General features: G+C 44.6%; 1 protein-coding gene across 1 annotated transcript in view; it reads right to left on the minus strand.

The window, feature by feature from the left end:
* Positions 1 to 2,864: 2,864 nt before the first annotated feature.
* Positions 2,865 to 17,676, minus strand: part of LOC118386422 (adenylate cyclase type 5-like) — a 162,932-nt gene continuing 148,120 nt past the window's right edge. The window contains exons 13-21 of the mRNA XM_052522732.1: positions 12,265 to 12,381; positions 11,829 to 11,987; positions 10,399 to 10,574; positions 9,925 to 9,945; positions 9,505 to 9,637; positions 9,172 to 9,435; positions 8,323 to 8,527; positions 7,972 to 8,096; positions 2,865 to 7,677 (exon numbers count right to left, since the gene is read on the minus strand). Of these exons, the coding sequence (XP_052378692.1) occupies positions 7,549 to 7,677; positions 7,972 to 8,096; positions 8,323 to 8,527; positions 9,172 to 9,435; positions 9,505 to 9,637; positions 9,925 to 9,945; positions 10,399 to 10,574; positions 11,829 to 11,987; positions 12,265 to 12,381 (1,329 nt within the window). The 3' untranslated portion in view covers positions 2,865 to 7,548. The remainder of the gene's footprint in view (positions 7,678 to 7,971; positions 8,097 to 8,322; positions 8,528 to 9,171; positions 9,436 to 9,504; positions 9,638 to 9,924; positions 9,946 to 10,398; positions 10,575 to 11,828; positions 11,988 to 12,264; positions 12,382 to 17,676) is intronic.

Below are 17,676 nucleotides of genomic sequence, written 5' to 3' on the forward strand. Positions count from 1 at the left end.
TAGAGTAAGAGCCCTCATGTTTCTAGTGGAAGGAGGGTTTTTAGTTTGAAAAGAGTAAAGACCAGAGGATAAGGGCTCTATTTAAACCGTATCATTGAAGTTGAGCGTTACATCATGAATTACATTTAAAGTCGATGTTTCCGCTTTAAGGCGTCTGCATGCTTCCCAGCCAAAACAGTTTGGAAGACTTTTCTGCATATACACTGCTCAAAAAAATAAAGGGAACACTTAAACAACACAATGTAACTCCAAGTCAATCACACTTCTGTGAAATCAAACTGTCCATTTAGGAAGCAACACTGATTGACAATAAATGTCACATGCTGTTGTGCAAATGGAATAGACAACAGGTGGAAATTCTAGGCAATTAGCAAGACACCCCCAATAAAGGAGTGGTTCTGCAGGTGGTGACCACAGACCACTTCTCAGTTCCTATGCTTCCTGGCTGATGTTTTGGTCACTTTTGAATGCTGGCGGTGCTTTCACTCTAGTGGTAGCATGAGACGGAGTCTACAACCCACACAAGTGGCTCAGGTAGTGCAGCTCATCCAGGATGGCACATCAATGCGAGCTGTGGCAAGAAGTTTTGCTGTGTCTGTCAGCGTAGTGTCCAGAGCATGGAGGCGCTACCAGGAGACAGGCCAGTACATCAGGAGATGTGGAGGAGGCTGTAGGAGGGCAACAACCCAGCAGCAGGACCGCTACCTCCGCCTTTGTGCAAGGAGGAGCAGGAAGAGCACTGCCAGAGCCCTGCATAATGACCTCCAGCAGGCCACAAATGTGCATGTGTCTGCTCAAACGGTCAGAAACAGACTCCATGAGGGTGGTATGAGGGCCTGACGTCCACAGGTGGGGGTTGTGCTTACAGCTCAACGCCGTGCAGGACGTTTGGCATTTGCCAGAGAACACCAAGATTGGCAAATTCGCCACTTGCGCCCTGTGCTCTTCACAGATGAAAGCAGGTTCACACTGAGCACGTGACAGACGTGACAGAGCCTGGAGACGCCATGGAGAACGTTCTGCTGCCTGCAACATCCTCCAGCATGACCGGTTTGGCGGTGGGTCAGTCATGGTGTGGGGTGGCATTTCTTTGGGAGGCCGCACAGCCCTCCATGTGCTCGCCAGAGGTAGCCTGACTGCCATTAGGTACCGAGATGAGATCCTCAGACCCCTTGTGAGACCATATGCTGGTGCGGTTGGCCCTGGGTTCCTCCTAATGCAAGACAATGCTAGACCTCATGTGGCTGGAGTATGTCAGCAGTTCCTGCAAGAGGAAGGCATTGATGCTATGGACTGGCCCGCCCGTTCCCCAGACCTGAATCCAATTGAGCACATCTGGGACATCATGTCTCGCTCCATCCACCAACGCCACGTTGCACCACAGACTGTCCAGGAGTTGGTGGATGCTTTAGTCCAGGTCTGGGAGGAGATCCCTCAGGAGACCATCCGCCACCTCATCAGGAGCATGCCCAGGCATTGTAGGGAGGTCATACAGGCACGTGGAGGCCACACACACTACTGAGCCTCATTTTGACTTGTTTTAAGGACATTTCATCAAAGTTGGATGAGCCTATAGTGTGGTTTTCCACTTTAATTTTGAGTTTGACTCCAAATCCAGACCTCCATGGGTTGATACATTTGATTTCCATTGATAATTTGTGTGTGATTTTGTTGTCAGCACATTCAACTATGTAAAGAAAAAAGTATTTAATAAGAATATTTCATTCATTCAGATCTAGGATGTTATTTTAGTGTTCCCTTTATTTTTTTGAGCAGTGTATTATGATGCCTTTTGTGATGTTTTTGTTAGTTTTGGACTTTGAGTTTTTAGAGGGGCTGTTCAGGCATGCTCTTAACCACTAGGCTATCTGTCACCCAGAATGAATAGAGCGCCAAGACATTCTTCCTATCCACACGTACCTCGGGGTACAAAGTGAAAATCTAAACAGACAGACTGCTTCTCAAGAACTGATTGGTACCCAAATCACCAATATTGTCACTGTAAGTAGTTGTTTGATGATGGGAAAGACAAAAAAAAATTGGTTAAATTGGAATGATGACATTAGATGTAGGATAAGACAAAGATCCCACAGTATGCTGTAACACTGATGGGGCTGCTCTACCAGAAACAGATGTAGATACTACAGTATGCTGTAACACTGATGGGGCTGCTCTACCAGAAACAGATGAAGATACTACAGTATGCTGTTACACTGATGGGGCTGCTCTACCAGAAACAGATGAAGATACTACAGTATGCTGTAACACTGATGGGGCTGCTCTACCAGAAACAGATGAAGATACTACAGTATGCTGTTACACTGATGGGTCTGCTCTACCAGAAACAGATGAAGATACTACAGTATGCTGTTACACTGATACAGTATGGTCTGCTGCTCTACCAGAAACAGATGTAGATACTACAGTATGCTGTAACACTGATGGGGCTGCTCTACCAGAAACAGATGAAGATACTACAGTATGCTGTTACACTGATGGGGCTGCTCTACCAGAAACAGATGAAGATACTACAGTATGCTGTTACACTGATGGGGCTGCTCTACCAGAAACAGATGAAGATACTACAGTATGCTGTAACACTGATGGGGCTGCTCTACCAGAAACAGATGAAGATACTACAGTATGCTGTTACACTGATGGGGCTGCTCTACCAGAAACAGATGAAGATACTACAGTATGCTGTTACACTGATGGGGCTGCTCTACCAGAAACAGATGAAGATACTACAGTATGCTGTTACACTGATGGGGCTGCTCTACCAGAAACAGATGAAGATACTACAGTATGCTGTAACACTGATGGGGCTGCTCTACCAGAAACAGATGAAGATACTACAGTATGCTGTTACACTGATGGGGCTGCTCTAACAGAAACAGATGAAGATACTACAGTATGCTGTTACACTGATGGGGCTGCTCTACCAGAAACAGAAGAAGGGGGATAGGGTTTGTAAAATTCCAGTCACTCCCCAAATTCCCAGGTTTTCTAGAAATCTCTGTTGGAAGTTTACTGGATTTCCTGCTTATTCCCTCCTGATTCCGGGAATCTTCCAACCAGTATTTTAGAAAAACCCGGGAATTTTTGCAGCGTTACTGGAATTGTGCAACCCCAATGGGGATAACAATATCCAGCAGGTCCAAGGTAAAAATGAAACATCTCCACATGGACTCCCACAAGCTGTTCCTCATATTGTTTAACATAAGGATGATGTCATCATCAGTGTAGAGAAGTATAAAGGCCTCATTGGAGAAAATTGGACATTCATTGAGTCGTAACATCTGATTGAGCCAGGGTTGGTGGGATGGCTTCATAGAGCGCCAAATCAGTCTCTGTCTATGACATGACTGACTGCAGGGGGTTATTCATCTAAAAGACAATGTCAGGGGATGCCTTGCCACAAGTGCAGGCAACTGCTTGATATTCAAACCAAATGTGTGGAAAAAGCAGGTGAACTAGAAAGAATGAAGAATACAGTGATGGGACAGAAAAGGAATCGTCCACCCCTTGCATGATTGTGATAGGTCCCGGTCAGCTATGTACATCCAAATACATCTTTATTTATAGATACTTCTCTCTAATATATTAATGTACAAAATATAGAATCTAAAATATCTGATAGGGTTTGGTGTTTGAGTCAAAATACAAAATGTCAAATACAAAACTTTTCGTTGACATCCTCGGTTGAAAGTGTCGTCAGTTAAAGCATGTGTGTCTATGTGCATGTATGTGTGTCTAGCGTATGTCTGTGTGTTTTTGCCCCTGTGTTTGCATGATGTGTGTTGTGTAGTGTCGAGCTCTGTAAACTCACACTGAACAGAGCAGTCTCACTGGTCGTTCAAGTAGCCAGCCAGGTTAACACGGCCCACCAAGGCTCCCTACTAGAGATGAAACACACTGCTCCTTCCTATCTGACCAACTCCAGTAAAGGGTTTGATAGTGCTTCTGTGCTGGCTGGCAATGTTAGTACATAGTGTACCCATGGTTTGGAGAATTGTAATATCTGTACCACTCAAGTATACAAAGACAGCATACATGGACTGTATGAACAAAAAAACACTTTTTTCCACATGTACTGTATGTATATATAAAGTACCAATCAAAAGTTTGAACACACCTACTCATTCAAGGGTTTTTCTTTATTTGTACTATTTTCTACATTGTAGAATAATAGTGAAGACATCAAAACTAAGAAATAACACATGGAATCATGTAGTAACCAGAAAAGTGTTAAAATCATAACATATTTTATATTTGAGATTCTTCAAAGTAGTCACCCTTTTGCCTTGACAGCTTTGCATTCTCTCAACCAGCTTCATGAGGTAGTCATCTGGAATGCATTTCAATTAGCAGGTGTGCCTCGTTAAGTTAATTTGGAATTTCTTTCCTCCTTAATGCGTCTGAGCCAATCAGTTGTGTTGTGACAAGGTAGGGGTGGTATACAGAAGATAGCTCTATTTGGTAAAAGACCAAGTCCATATTATGCCAAGAACAGCTGAAATAAGCAAAGATAAATTACAGTTAGTCATTACTGACATGGTCAGTCAATATGGAAAATCTAAAGAACTTTGAACATTTCTTGAAGTGCAGTCGCAAAAACCATTAAGCGCTATGATGAAACTGGCTCTCATGAGCACCGCCACAGGAAAGGAAGACCCAGAGTTACCTCTAATGAACTTATCCTCCGCAGCAGAGTTACCAGCCTCAGAAATCGACAATTAACTGCACCTCACAGAGTTCAAGTAACAGACACATCTCAACATCAACTGTTCAGAGGAGTCAAGCCTTCATGGTCGAATTGCTGCAAAGAAACCACTACTAAAGGACACAAATAATAAGAGACTTGCTTGGGCCAAGAAACATAAGCAATGGGCATTAGACTGGTGGAAATATGTCCTTTGGTCTGATGAGTCCATATTTGAGATTTTTGGTTCCAACCGCCGTGTCTTTGTGAGATGTTCACCCCATGTGTGGTTCCTATTTATTTAGAATTCAAGGCACACTTAACCAGCATGGCTACCACAGCATTCTGCAGCGATATACCATCCCATCTGCTTTGCGCTTAGTGTGACTATCATTTGTTTTTCAACAGGACAATGACCCAACACACCTCCTGTGTAAGGGTTGTGTAAGGGCTATTTAACCAAGAAGGAGAGTGATGGAGTGCTGCATCAGATGACCTGACCTCAACAATCACCCGACCTCAAACCAATTGAGATGGTTTGGGATGAGTTGGACTGCAGAGTGAAGGAAAAGCAGGCAACAAGTGCTCAGCATATGTGGGAACCCCTGTTGGAAAAGGATTCCTTGTGAAGGTGGTTGAGAGAATGCCAAGAGTGTGCAAAGTTGTCATCAAGTCAAAGGGTGGCTACTTTGAAGAATCTAAAATATATTTTGATTTGTTTAACAATTATTTTGGTTACTACATGATTCCCTTTGTGTTATTTCATAGTTTTGATGTTTTCACTATTATTGTACAATGCAGAAAATAGTGAAAATGAAGCAAATCTTGAATGAGTAGGTGTACTGTACTGGTACTGTATATTACAGTACATTCAGAAAGTATTCTGACCCCTAGACCTTTCCACATTCTGTTACATACAGCCTTATTCTAAAATTGGATTCAATAGTTTTCCCCCCTCATCAATCTACACACAATAAGCCATAAGGACAAAGCAAAAAGCAGGTTTGGAATTTTTTGGGGGGGAAAATGGGAATATCACATTTACATAAGTATTCCGCTGCATACTTGGCACACCAATATTTGGGGAGTTCTCCCATTTTTCTCCCATTTTTTTCTCTCAGCAGATCATCTCAAGCTCTGTCAGGTTGGATGGGGAACGTGGCTGCACAGCTATTTTCAGGTCTCCAGAGATGTTTGATCAGGTTCAAGTCCGTGCTCTGGCTGGGCCACTCAAGGACATTCAGAGACTTGTCCCAAAGCCACTCCTTGGCTGTGTGCTTAATGTCGTTGTCCTGTTGAAAAGTAAACCTTCGCCCCAGTCTGAGGTCCTGAGTGCTCTGGACCAGGTTTTCATCAAGGATCTCTCTGTACTTTGCTCCGGTCATCTTTCCCTCGATCCTGAATAGTCTCCCAGTCGCTGCCGCTGAAAAACATCGCCACAGCATGATGCTGCCACCACCATACTTCACCGTAGGGATGGTATTGGCCAGGTGATGAGCGGTGCCTGGTTTCCTCCAGACATGATGCTTGGCATTCAGGCCAAATAATATTTTTTCTCATGGTCTGAGAGTCCACTAGGTGGCTTTTGACAGCCCGCTTGGAGATACCCCGATTGCTCAGTTTGGCTGGGTGGCCAGCTCTAAGGAAGAGTCTTGGTGGTTCCAAACTTCTTCCATTTAATAATGTTTGAGGCCACTGTGTTCTTGAGGACCTTCACTGCTGCAGAAATGTTATGCTACCCTTCCCCAGATCTGTGCCTCGACACAATCCTGTCTCAGAGCTCTACGGACAATTCCTTCAACCTCATGGCTTGGGTTTTGCTCTGACATGCACTGTCAACTTTGGGATCTTATATAGACAGGTGTGTGCCTTTTCCAAATCACGTCCAATCAATTGGATTTACCACAGGTGGACTCCAAGTTGAAAAACATCTCAAGGATGATCAATGGAAACAGGATTTACCTTATCTCAAGGGTCTCAATACTTACGTAAATAAGGTTTTATTTTGAATACATTTGCAAACATTTCTAAAAACCTGGTTTCGCTTTGTCGTTATGGGGTATTGTGTGTAGACTGATGAGGACATGTTTTATTTAATCAATTTTAGAAAGTCTAACACAATAAAATGTGGAAAAGGCGAAGGGGCCTGAATACTTTCAGAATGTTTTACGTGTTTATATGGGTTTCAGTGTCTTCATGCAGGTTTTGTTTAGAGCGACATGGATCTTTCAGCAGAATGTCTATGAAGACACACATATTGGATCGATTTCCTCAGAAAACCTTAGAGATCTACAGTACTGCGAGTTGATTGGCTTTTAGCCGTTCCTTAACTCACACTATGACCTATAGAAATAAGACCTTGAGAGAATGCTGCTGTCACAATGTGTCTCTCTGCTTTAGTCTGATGGGATTTCTTTGGTCTCTTCAGTGAACCCAGGCCCTCTAAGCTCCTCCCTGTCTCTTTCCCCCAAGCCGAGAGGAGGCTGGGTGGGGTCTCCTTCACTCTGGTCCAATCGGAGGCTGACCTCTGCAGGTAGGGAGGAGATAAACCTAGGACAAGGGGTGTTGGTGGGTGGCAGTCAGTTCCCCAAGCTAACACAGGTCCATGAGCCTGCTCGTCAAAGACTTGGGGGGGGGTCAGCCCCCTTTAGTCCAATCACCCCTCTCCTCTCAGCCTTTTCCTGCACCAGTGTCAGTCTGTTACTGGGGCTACTTCTGAATAGGCTGTGTCTGAAATGGCACCCAACTTCCTATATAGTGCACTACTTTTCAACAGAGCCATGTCCCTGGTCAAAAGTAGTGTACTATATAGGGAATAGGTTTCCATTTGGGACACAGCCTGGGTGTTAACTGCTGGGAGGTCCTCCAGTGAGGAAGTAGGTCTGCATTTCTCCTTTACCCTTCACCTTGACGAGGCCTCGGCACTCTAGTGTGTAGTTATAGGAGTTCAGCACGTTGTACAGGTCAGAGGTCACCTGGTGGGAGAAAGGCCAGAGGAAGGAGAGAGAGAGGAAATGAAAGGTAGTCATGAAGTCACACAGAGGAGTGTTCACATATCTTGATCATAAGCACACTACCTGCCATTTCACACTGCCAAATTATAATATTCTAAAAGATTGACACAAGGTAAAAGAAAGAGTGCACACTGCAAGCTATGCTTCCATGTGCTTTATTGACGATGTTTCGACCCTTATGTCTTCATCATAGTTATAATAAAGTCACAATAGAAATTCTTGGTGTGTTATCAGTTTCTTCTGTGTCTGAGTTACCTGGATCCGCTCAGGTACACCGGTGCTGTCCATGCGGCTGGCCACGTTGACGGTATTCCCCCAGATGTCATACTGGGGCTTCCTGGCCCCGATCACCCCAGCCACCACCGGACCCATGTTCAGACCTGCACCGGTGGACAGGGACATGGTTCAGCATGTGTTTAACAATATATACAGTATGTTCAATATACATTTTTTATCGGTCAGCAGACTTTTCCCTGGTGAGGTCACATTTATTCCATTACTCATTATAGACTTTGAGGCACTACTGCTTAAGGATATCGTTCTTCTCATGAATTCACATCAAAATGAACAAGGCAACAAAATGATCTTTCCCAGGGGCAGCTTTACCGATCTTCATCTTGAAGTTATTGAAGGAGTGTTCGTTAATGTACTTCATCTGATCCATGAGTCTCATGGCGTAGTCTGCGAGGGCTCTGATGTGTGAGCGGCCTTCCTTGTCGTAGGTAGAGTCGTTGAGGCCAGAGGCTGCCATGTAGGTACTGCCGATGGTCTTTATCTTCTCCAACTGGCGGAACTGGTCCTCACTGATGATCTGGGGGGAGAAGAGGACAATAGGGAAGTGAAAGACATTTACTAGTTAGTTAACTTGGGTTAATAGCATTGATATTGTTAGCTCTATTTCAACATAACAGGGTCCAATAATAGTCACTAGTGCCAATACTGTAGTAATATTAGGAGTAATGGGACAGAACATATGGTCAGTGTAAACACACACACAGAGAGAGAGAGAAAGGCTCCTCTCACCTTGTTAAATTCTGTGGTAATCTCAATGAGCAGATGGACACTCCACTCCCTCTCTTCATCTCTCTCCCCTTCCCCCTATCCTCATACCTCTCTCCCTCTGCCCATCCACATATCCATCTCCTCCCTTCCACATATCTCTCACCTCCCCCATCCTCATACTTCTCTCTCTTCTCCTCCCCATCCTCATACCTCTCCCCTCCTCCCCCATCCTCATACCTCTCACCTCCTCCCCATCCTCATACCTCTCTTCTCCTCCCCCATCTTCATACCTCTCTCCTCCTCCCCCGTCTTCATACCTCTCTCCTCCTCCCCACATCCCCATACTTCTCTTCTCTTCCCCCCATCCTCATACCTCTCTCCTCCTCCTCCATCCTCATACCTCTCTCCTCATCCCCCCATCCTCATACCTCTCTCTCCCCACTCCCTTCTCACCTCGTCAAAATCTGCAATGATCTCGTTGAGCAGCCTGAGACACTCCACTCCTTCGTTGTTGGCCTCCAGCTCTATGTAGAACTCAGAGAAGTTGGAGATCGAGGCGAACATGACGGCCACACACTCACAGGACTGGTAGTAGAGCTCGTCGTTCCGACGCTCTCGCGCCAGAAAGTGAGCAGCCACGTCTTTGGGAAGGATGTTGTGGAGGAGGCGACGGTTGTAAGCCTGTAGCTCCTCCATCTCCTCTTTCTCCTCTGTGGCCTGGAGAGAGGGAGGGAGGGTCAAGGAGCTATCAATGACCTTGGATGGCACACAAACACACACACCTACCTGTAGTTTCCAGAGGAAGTCGAGTCTGGCTGTGGACTCCACCTGCTGGGCGTGTAGATACAAAGCCAGGACGAAGACAGTGATGACCACGGGAGTCATGATCTTCAGAGGGACCTTAGAGTCCATCACACAGCTGGACAGAGAGGACAGATACCAAAGATCAACTACAGGCCTGAGGCCACCGCACTCTTTAATCTATGTTCTTCAATAACGCTAGATACTACATACTATTACTAAATAAAATACAAGGTCACAACACTGTTTATCAATGTTATCTAACTACCTGAGGCATATGAAGTGCCAGGAAGATCTACAGGATGCATTGAAGCTACGGTATATTGGATACAATTGATCTCAATCAATTTGTGCATTTCAATTTGTTTCCAGTGGTTTAATAGTGTTAAGCTACATAAATCTCACCTTGTTCCATTTATGTGCTCACTGTGAAGAGAAAACAAAGAAAGAACATTTTAGGGAGAGAGGCAACTGAACCCACTCCATCTGAAGACGGATAGCCATAGACAGGACCTGACCTAACCAACAGTCATCCATTACATTAAGTAAACTCAGGACAGGTTTTAATTTAAATCTGCTTGTCGTGAATAAATAGCATGGGTTAGAGCGAAGCATCAGTCCACCCATCAATACCTTTCACCTCAATCTAACATTTACCGACTGGGCAATTTACACAGGCCAGAGTTGTTCTCGTCCATCATATCTAAAGCTAGGTGTACATCAGTAAACAAACATATGAGACAGCCGACGCGTTACTGCTTCGCTCTGAAGAACATTAGCATAAAATACTATTGACTCATCGGTTATCTATCTTCCTTTCATGACTTTCTTTGGTACCTTGCTGTACCTGCATGCTAATGGGTGTTCTAAACTACTCACATAGCGTTGGCCATGACCAGCAGGTCTACGTTGTCGAACAGGCTGACCTCTGGCACCTCCATGATGAGGATGTAGAAGATCTCGATGAAGAGCATGAGTAGGAGTTTACCTATACTGCTGACCTGTAGGAAAACCGAGCTGGCCAGCAGGGTCAACAACACACAGGAAGAGAAGTACTACAGCGGGAGAGAGAGAGAGGGAGGGGGAACAGGGAGGAAGTGAGAGAGAGAGAGAGAGAGAGAGGTAGGGGGAACAGAGAGGAAGAGAGAGAAAGGGAGGGGGAACAGGCAGGAAGAGAGAGAGAGAGGGAGGGGGAACAGAGAGGAAGAGAGAGAGGGGGGAGGGGGAACAGGGAGGGAGAGAGAGAGAGGGATGGGGAACAGGGAGGAAGAGAGAGAGGGAGTGAGGGGGAACAGGGAGGGAGAGAGAGAGGGAGGGGGAACAGGGAGGGAGAGAGAGAGAGAGAGGGAGGGGGAACAGGGAGGAAGAGAGAGAGAGGGGGGGGGCAGGGAGGAGAGAGAGAGAGGGAGGGGGAACAGGGAGGAAGAGAGAGAGAGAGGGAGGGGGAACAGGGAGGGAGAGAGAGAGAGAGAGAGGGAGGGGGAACAGGGAGTGAGAGAGAGAGAGAGAGAGAGAGGGAGGGGGAACAGGGAGGAAAGAGAGAGAGAGAGGGGGGGGGAAGAGGGAGGGAGAGAGAGAGAGAGGGCGGGGGAAGAGGGAGGAAGAGAGAGAGAGAGGGAGGGGGAACAGGGAGGGAGAGAGAGAGAGAGGGAGGGGGAACAGGGAGTGAGAGAGAGAGAGAGGGATGGGGAACAGGGAGGAAGAGAGAGAGAGAGGGATGGGGAACAGGGAGGAAGAGAGAGAGGGAGGGGGAACAGGGAGGAAGAGAGAGAGAGAGGGAGGGGGAACAGGGAGGAAGGGAGAGAGAGAGAGGGAGGGGGAACAGGGAGGAAGAGAGAGAGAGAGAGAGAGAGAGAGGGGAGGGGAGGGGGAACAGAAAGGAAGAGAGAGAGAGGGAGGGGAGGGGGAACATGGAGGAAGAGAGAGAGGGAGGGGGAACAGAAAGGAAGAGAGAGAGAGGGGGGACAGGGAGGAAGAGAGAGAGGGAGGGGGAGGGGGAACAGGGAGGAAGAGAGAGAGGGAGGGGGAACAGAGAGGGAGGGAGGGTGAATGGGGGACAGGGAGGGAGAGAGAGAGAGGGGGGGACAGCGAGAGGGAGGGAGGGAGGGGGGACAGGGATGTAGAGATAAGGGGGAGGGGCGAGGGAGACATAGAGAGAGAGATGTCAAACATTTGCAAATGTTTTAGCATTGTGAAAAGTATTGGCCACTTCTGGCATATAATCAGTACAGTGAGAATGACTGCTCAAGCCTAGCTTCTTCTATTTATATTGTTATATTTTTATATATGTTATTTTTACACACACACACCTCAGGGAAGTTGCAGTTGGGTGAGGGGCTGCCACAGAAGCCGTCCAGTGATTCAAGGGTGTAGTTGAGGCTGCGTGCATGGCAGGCGTTCACACTGCTGCGACTGATGTTCAGTTCCCAGCTCAGACACTCCCTCAGGTCTCCAGTACTGCAGGTGAACTAGGGGGCAGAGGACAGAGGTCAAAGGAGGTTCACATGATTATGAATGAAAACTGGGTAGTGTTTAGTAGGCACAAAATGTCTGAACTTCTGTCCAATAATAAATACTTTTTGTTTTCCGTTGCAAAACGTTCTGCTACGAAGTGCCCTAATGAACACAACCCTGGAGACTACATAGGATGACCACAGATGTCAGACACTCATTAATGTAAGCTTTGAGGGTTTACCCCTTCAAATGATCTGTGCAACCATTTGGAGTGGAGGCTCAGGGACTTACGATGTTGATGAAGGCAGAGAGAAAGACCAGGAGGATGGTGAAGACTCCCACCAGGGTGCTGTTGAGTCTGGACTGGACTATCATCTTGGACAGAGTCTGTAGAGACGCTGGGAAAAACTGTCCCCGGAGAGGGGGTATGGTTAGTAGGTCAGTCTCAAGTATTTTGGGTTACTAGAGAGTATTGTGTTTGTATCCTACAGACAACAATCCCAGGTATGACTGTGGGTGCAATTTGACACATGCTGGTAGAAGTGATGCCTACCCCTTTCCCACAAAACCAGAATCCTTGCAATGCCAGGATCAAGCATGCAGCATTTTCAACATGTAAACAATGTGATCTGATTTGTATCATAACGGTAGTCTAGACTGATAGTTCCACCAGTTAGGTTTCTTTTGAATAGTGTGAATTGGTGAGAAAATATAAGTTTATTTCACTTAATTTGAATACACTATCATGAAGAGCACATGTTTAACTTAATATTAAACATGTGTTCCAATCTCAGGAAGTTAAATAAAAATTGCTACAGTAGGGGCCTATTAAGTGCCAAATAAAGTAACAGGGTTGATGTAAAAGAGTAGAACCAGCTCACCTGCTTTTACACTAGGATTTTACTTTTAGATGTTCAATGTTTCTTTTGAAAAAGGTATTTAAAAATGAATAGTTATACATATTAAAGTGAGAGTTCTGTTCATGTAACAGGTTTGGCCTTTATAAAATGAATAGTTATACATATTAAAGTGAGAGTTCTGTTCATGTAACAGGTTTGGCCTTTATAAAATGAATAGTTATACATATTAAAGTGAGAGTTCTGTTCATGTAACAGGTTTGGCCTTTATAAAATGAATAGTTATACATATTAAAGTGAGAGTTCTGTTCATGTAACAGGTTTGGCCTTTATAAAATGAATAGTTATACATATTAAAGTGAGAGTTCTGTTCATGTAACAGGTTTGGCCTTTATAAAATGAATAGTTATACATATTAAAGTGAGAGTTCCGTTCATGTAACAGGTTTGGCCTTTATAAAATGAATAGTTATACATATTAAAGTGAGAGTTCTGTTCATGTAACAGGTTTGGCCTTTATAAAATGAATAGTTATACATATTAAAGTGAGAGTTCTGTTCATGTAACAGGTTTGGCCTTTATAAAATGAATAGTTATACATATTAAAGTGAGAGTTCTGTTCATGTAACAGGTTTGGCCTTTATAAAATGAATAGTTATACATATTAAAGTGAGAGTTCCGTTCATGTAACAGGTTTGGCCTTTATAAAATGAAGGACAGTTTTTTTCTCCCTTAAAATGAGTCAATAATCAGATGAAAAAGAATCATCTTCAGAAATTACTGTCAAAGCAACCAAATAACTAGGGCTTTACAATGATGGTGAAACTTGGAGAAATGTTGGGGGTTTAATGGGTTAAAATCATAGAAATCACAGAGGATGCACAGGGGGACATGTCAAAATGCTGAATTTGGGCACTTTAGTAAGTCTTCAATATTACACATTAGATTTAAGGAATTGGTCATGTAGTCTATATAACAGGCTTTTAAAATTCAATATTGGTGCACAATTTCTCCTTAAAATATCAAAGGGATGCAAAACGCACTGATTTGGTGGATCGTATTGGACCTGGGGAGTTATAAAGAATCCTCTTTGGAATTCTAAAGCCCTCCGTTTTCCAGAGCTTACAGTGCTACAATGACAATATTCATCACAAATCCCTCAACTACAGAAGATCAAGTGCCTGTTCTTCTTCTTTTTGTTTCCAATATTATTTCGGGCCTATTTCATTCCCCCCAAGCCGGCCATTTCCCAATGAGGAGACAGCAGGAAATGAAATACCCAGAGGGTCCTCCAGGAACAACAACAGCTATAATATCATCAGATCCCTGCCGTCGATCACAAATGTCCACAACTGACAAAACAGCAACATCCCTAAAGTGAGTTTACATCCACGTTAATCTTTCGCCCAATTAGATGCCAGTTCCTCTCTAGATGCCTCACTGAGCAGTCTGACTCTACAGGGGACTGCTGCTCTCAGGGCCGGGAAGATCAATACCATCCACCTCGCAGGTTTACCTGCTGTGTGTTCTTCCCTGTCATGCTGTGAAACCAGACATGTTATAGGGGCACCAGGTAGCATAGAGGTTAAGAGTATGGAGCCAGTAAGCGAAAGGTCGCTGGTTTGAATCCCTGAGCCAACTAGGTGAAAAATATGTTGACGTCCCGCTGAGCAAGGCACTTGTCGGCGCCTGTCAGTCACTCTGGATAACAGCACTGACTATATTCTAAATGTATACTGTATGATACAACATTCCCAGACAGCCACAGAGATGCGTCAGGCTAAGTGTCTATGTGGGTATTGGATGGATGGATGGACAGTGATGTTGCACATTGTGGTATGGACATTGACGTCGTAGTATGCAGAGGCTTCGGGAACACAAACACTTTCTTTGAAAAACATAAGTACTCAAATCAAATCAAATTTTATTGGTCACTTACACATGGTTAGCATGGTTAGCAGTTAGCATGGTTAGCAGTTATTGTGAGTGTAATGAAATGCTTATGCTTCTAGTTCCGACAGTGCAGCAATATCTAACAGGTAATATCTAACAATTCCACAACAAAACCTAATACACACAATCTAGTAAAGGAATGGGATGAGAATATATAAGTATAAAATATACGGATGAGCAGTGACAGAGCAGCTAAGATGCAATAGTAAAGACTAGATAGTGAAGGATACAATATACGTTATATACAGTTGAAGTCGGAAGTTTAAATACACCTTTGCCAAATACATTTAAACTCAGTTTTTCACAATCCCTGACATTTACTCCTAGTAAAAATTCCCTGTCTTAGGTCCATTGGGATCACCACTTTATTTTAAGAATGTGAAATGATTTATTTCAGCTTTTATTTCTTTCATCACATTCCCAGTGGGTCAGAAGTTTACATACACTCAATTAGTATTTGGTAGCATTGGCTTTAAGTTGTTTAACTTGGGTCTAATGTTTTGTGTAGCCTTCCATAAGCTTCCCACAATAAGTTGGGTGAAATTTGGCCCATTCCTCCTGACAGAGCTGGTGTAACTGAGTCAGGTTTGTAGGCCTCCTTGTTCGCACACGTTTTTTCAGTTCTGCCCACAAATGGTCTATAGGATTGAGGTCAGGGCTTTGTGATGGCCACTCCAATACCTTGACTTTGTTGTCCTTAAGCCATTTTGCTGCAACTTTCGAAATATGCTTGGGGTCATTGTCCATTTGGAAGACCTATTTGCGACCAAGCTTTATCTTCCTGACTAATGTCTTGAGATGTTGCTTCAATATATCCACATAATTTTCCTACCTCATGATGCCATCTATTATGTGAAGTGCACCAGTCCCTCGTGCAGCAAAGCACCCCCACAACATGATGCTGCCACCCCTGTGCTTCATGTTTGGGATGGTGTTCTTCAGCTTGCAAGCCTCCCATTTTCCCTCCAAACATAACGATGGTCATTGTGGAAAAATAGTTATATTTTTGTTTCATCAGACCAGAGGACATTTCTCAAAAAAGTACAATCTTTGTCCCATGTGCAGTTGCAAACCATAGTCTGTATTTTTTATGGCGGTTTTGAAGCAGTGGTTTCTTCCTTGCTGAGCAACCTTTCAGGTTATGTCGATATAGGAATCATTTTACTGTGGATATAGATACTTTTGTACCTGTTTCCTCCAGCATCTTCACAAGGTCCTTTGCTGTTGTTCTGGGATTGATTTGCACTTTTTGCACCAAAGTAGTTCATCTCTAGGAGTCAGAATGCGTCTCCTTCCTGAGCGGTATGACGGCTGCGTGGTCCCATGGTGTTTATACATGCATACTATTGTTTGTACAGATGAACGTGGTACCTTCAGGTGTTTGGAAAGGATGAACCAGACTTGGAGGTCTACAATTTGTTTTCTTATGTCTTGGCTGATTTCTTTTGATTTTCCCATGATGTCAAGCAAAGAGGCACTGCGTTTGAAGGTAGGCCTTGAAATACATCCACAGGTACACCCCCAATTGACTCAAATGATGTCAATTAGCCTAACAGAAGCTTCGAAGGCCATGACATAATTTTCTCTAATTTTCCAAGCTGTTTAAAGGCACAGTCAACTAAGTGTATGTAAACTTCTGACCCACTGGAATTGTGATACAGTGAATTATAAATGAAATAATCTGTCTGTAAACAATTGTTGGAAAAATTACTTGTGTGATGCACAAAGTAGATGTCCTAACTGACTTGCCAAAACTATAGTTTCTTAACAAGAAATTTGTGGAGTGGTTGAAAAATGAGTTTTAATGACTCCAACCTAAGTGTATGTAAACTTCCGACTTCAACTGTACATATGAAATGAGTAATGTGAGATATGTGAACATTCTTAAAGTGGCATTATTAAAGTTACTAGTGTTCAATTTATTAAAGTGGCCAATACTATCAAGTCTGTAGGTAGGCAGCCGCCTCTCTGTGCTAGTGATGGCTGTTTAACAATCTTTTGGCCTTGAGATAGAAGCTATTTTTCAATCTATCTGTCCCAGCTTTGATACACCTGTACTGACCTCGCCTTCTGGATGGAAGCGGGGTTAACAGGCAGTAGCTCGGGTGGTTGTTGTCCTTGATGATCTTTTTGGCCTTCCTTTGACATCGGGTGGTGTAGGTGTCCTGGAGGGCAGGTAGTTTGCCCCTGGTGATGCATTGTGCAGACGGCACCACCCTCTGGAGAGCCCTGCGGTTGTGGGTGGTGCAGTTGCCGTACCAGGCAGTGATTCAGCTCGACGGGATGCTCTCAATTGTGCCCCTGTAAAGGTTAGTGAGGGTTTTCGGTGACAAGGCACACTTTTTCAGCCTCCTGTGGTTGAAGAGGCGCTGTTGCGCCTTGTACACCACGCTGTCTGTGTGCGTGGACCATTTCAGTTTGTCAGTGATGTGTACGCTGAGGAACTTAAAAATGTCCACCTTCTCCACTGCTGTCCTTCGATGTGGATAGGGGGGTGCTCCCTCTGCTGTTTCCTGAAGTCCACAATCATCTATTTTGCTTTGCTGACATTGAGTGAGAGGTTATTTTCCTGACACCACAGACCGAGGGTCCTCACCTCGTCGTTGTTGGTAATCAAGCCTACCACTGTAGTGTCGTCTACAAACTTGATGACTTGAGTTAGAGGTGTACATGGCCACACAGTCGTGGGTGAACAGGGAGTACAGGAGGGGGCTTGTGGGGCCCTAGTGTTGAGGATCAGCGGAGTGGAGATGTTGTTTGCTACCTTCACCACGTCAGGACGTCCAGGACCCAGTTGCACAGGGCAGGGTCGAGACCCAGGGTCTCAAGCTTAATGATGACTTTGGAAGGTACTATGGTGTTGAATGCTGAGCTATAGTCAATGAACAGCATTC

This window comes from Oncorhynchus keta, chromosome 7, assembly GCF_023373465.1.
Source record: "Oncorhynchus keta strain PuntledgeMale-10-30-2019 chromosome 7, Oket_V2, whole genome shotgun sequence".
NCBI classification, from domain to species: domain Eukaryota; kingdom Metazoa; phylum Chordata; class Actinopteri; order Salmoniformes; family Salmonidae; genus Oncorhynchus; species Oncorhynchus keta.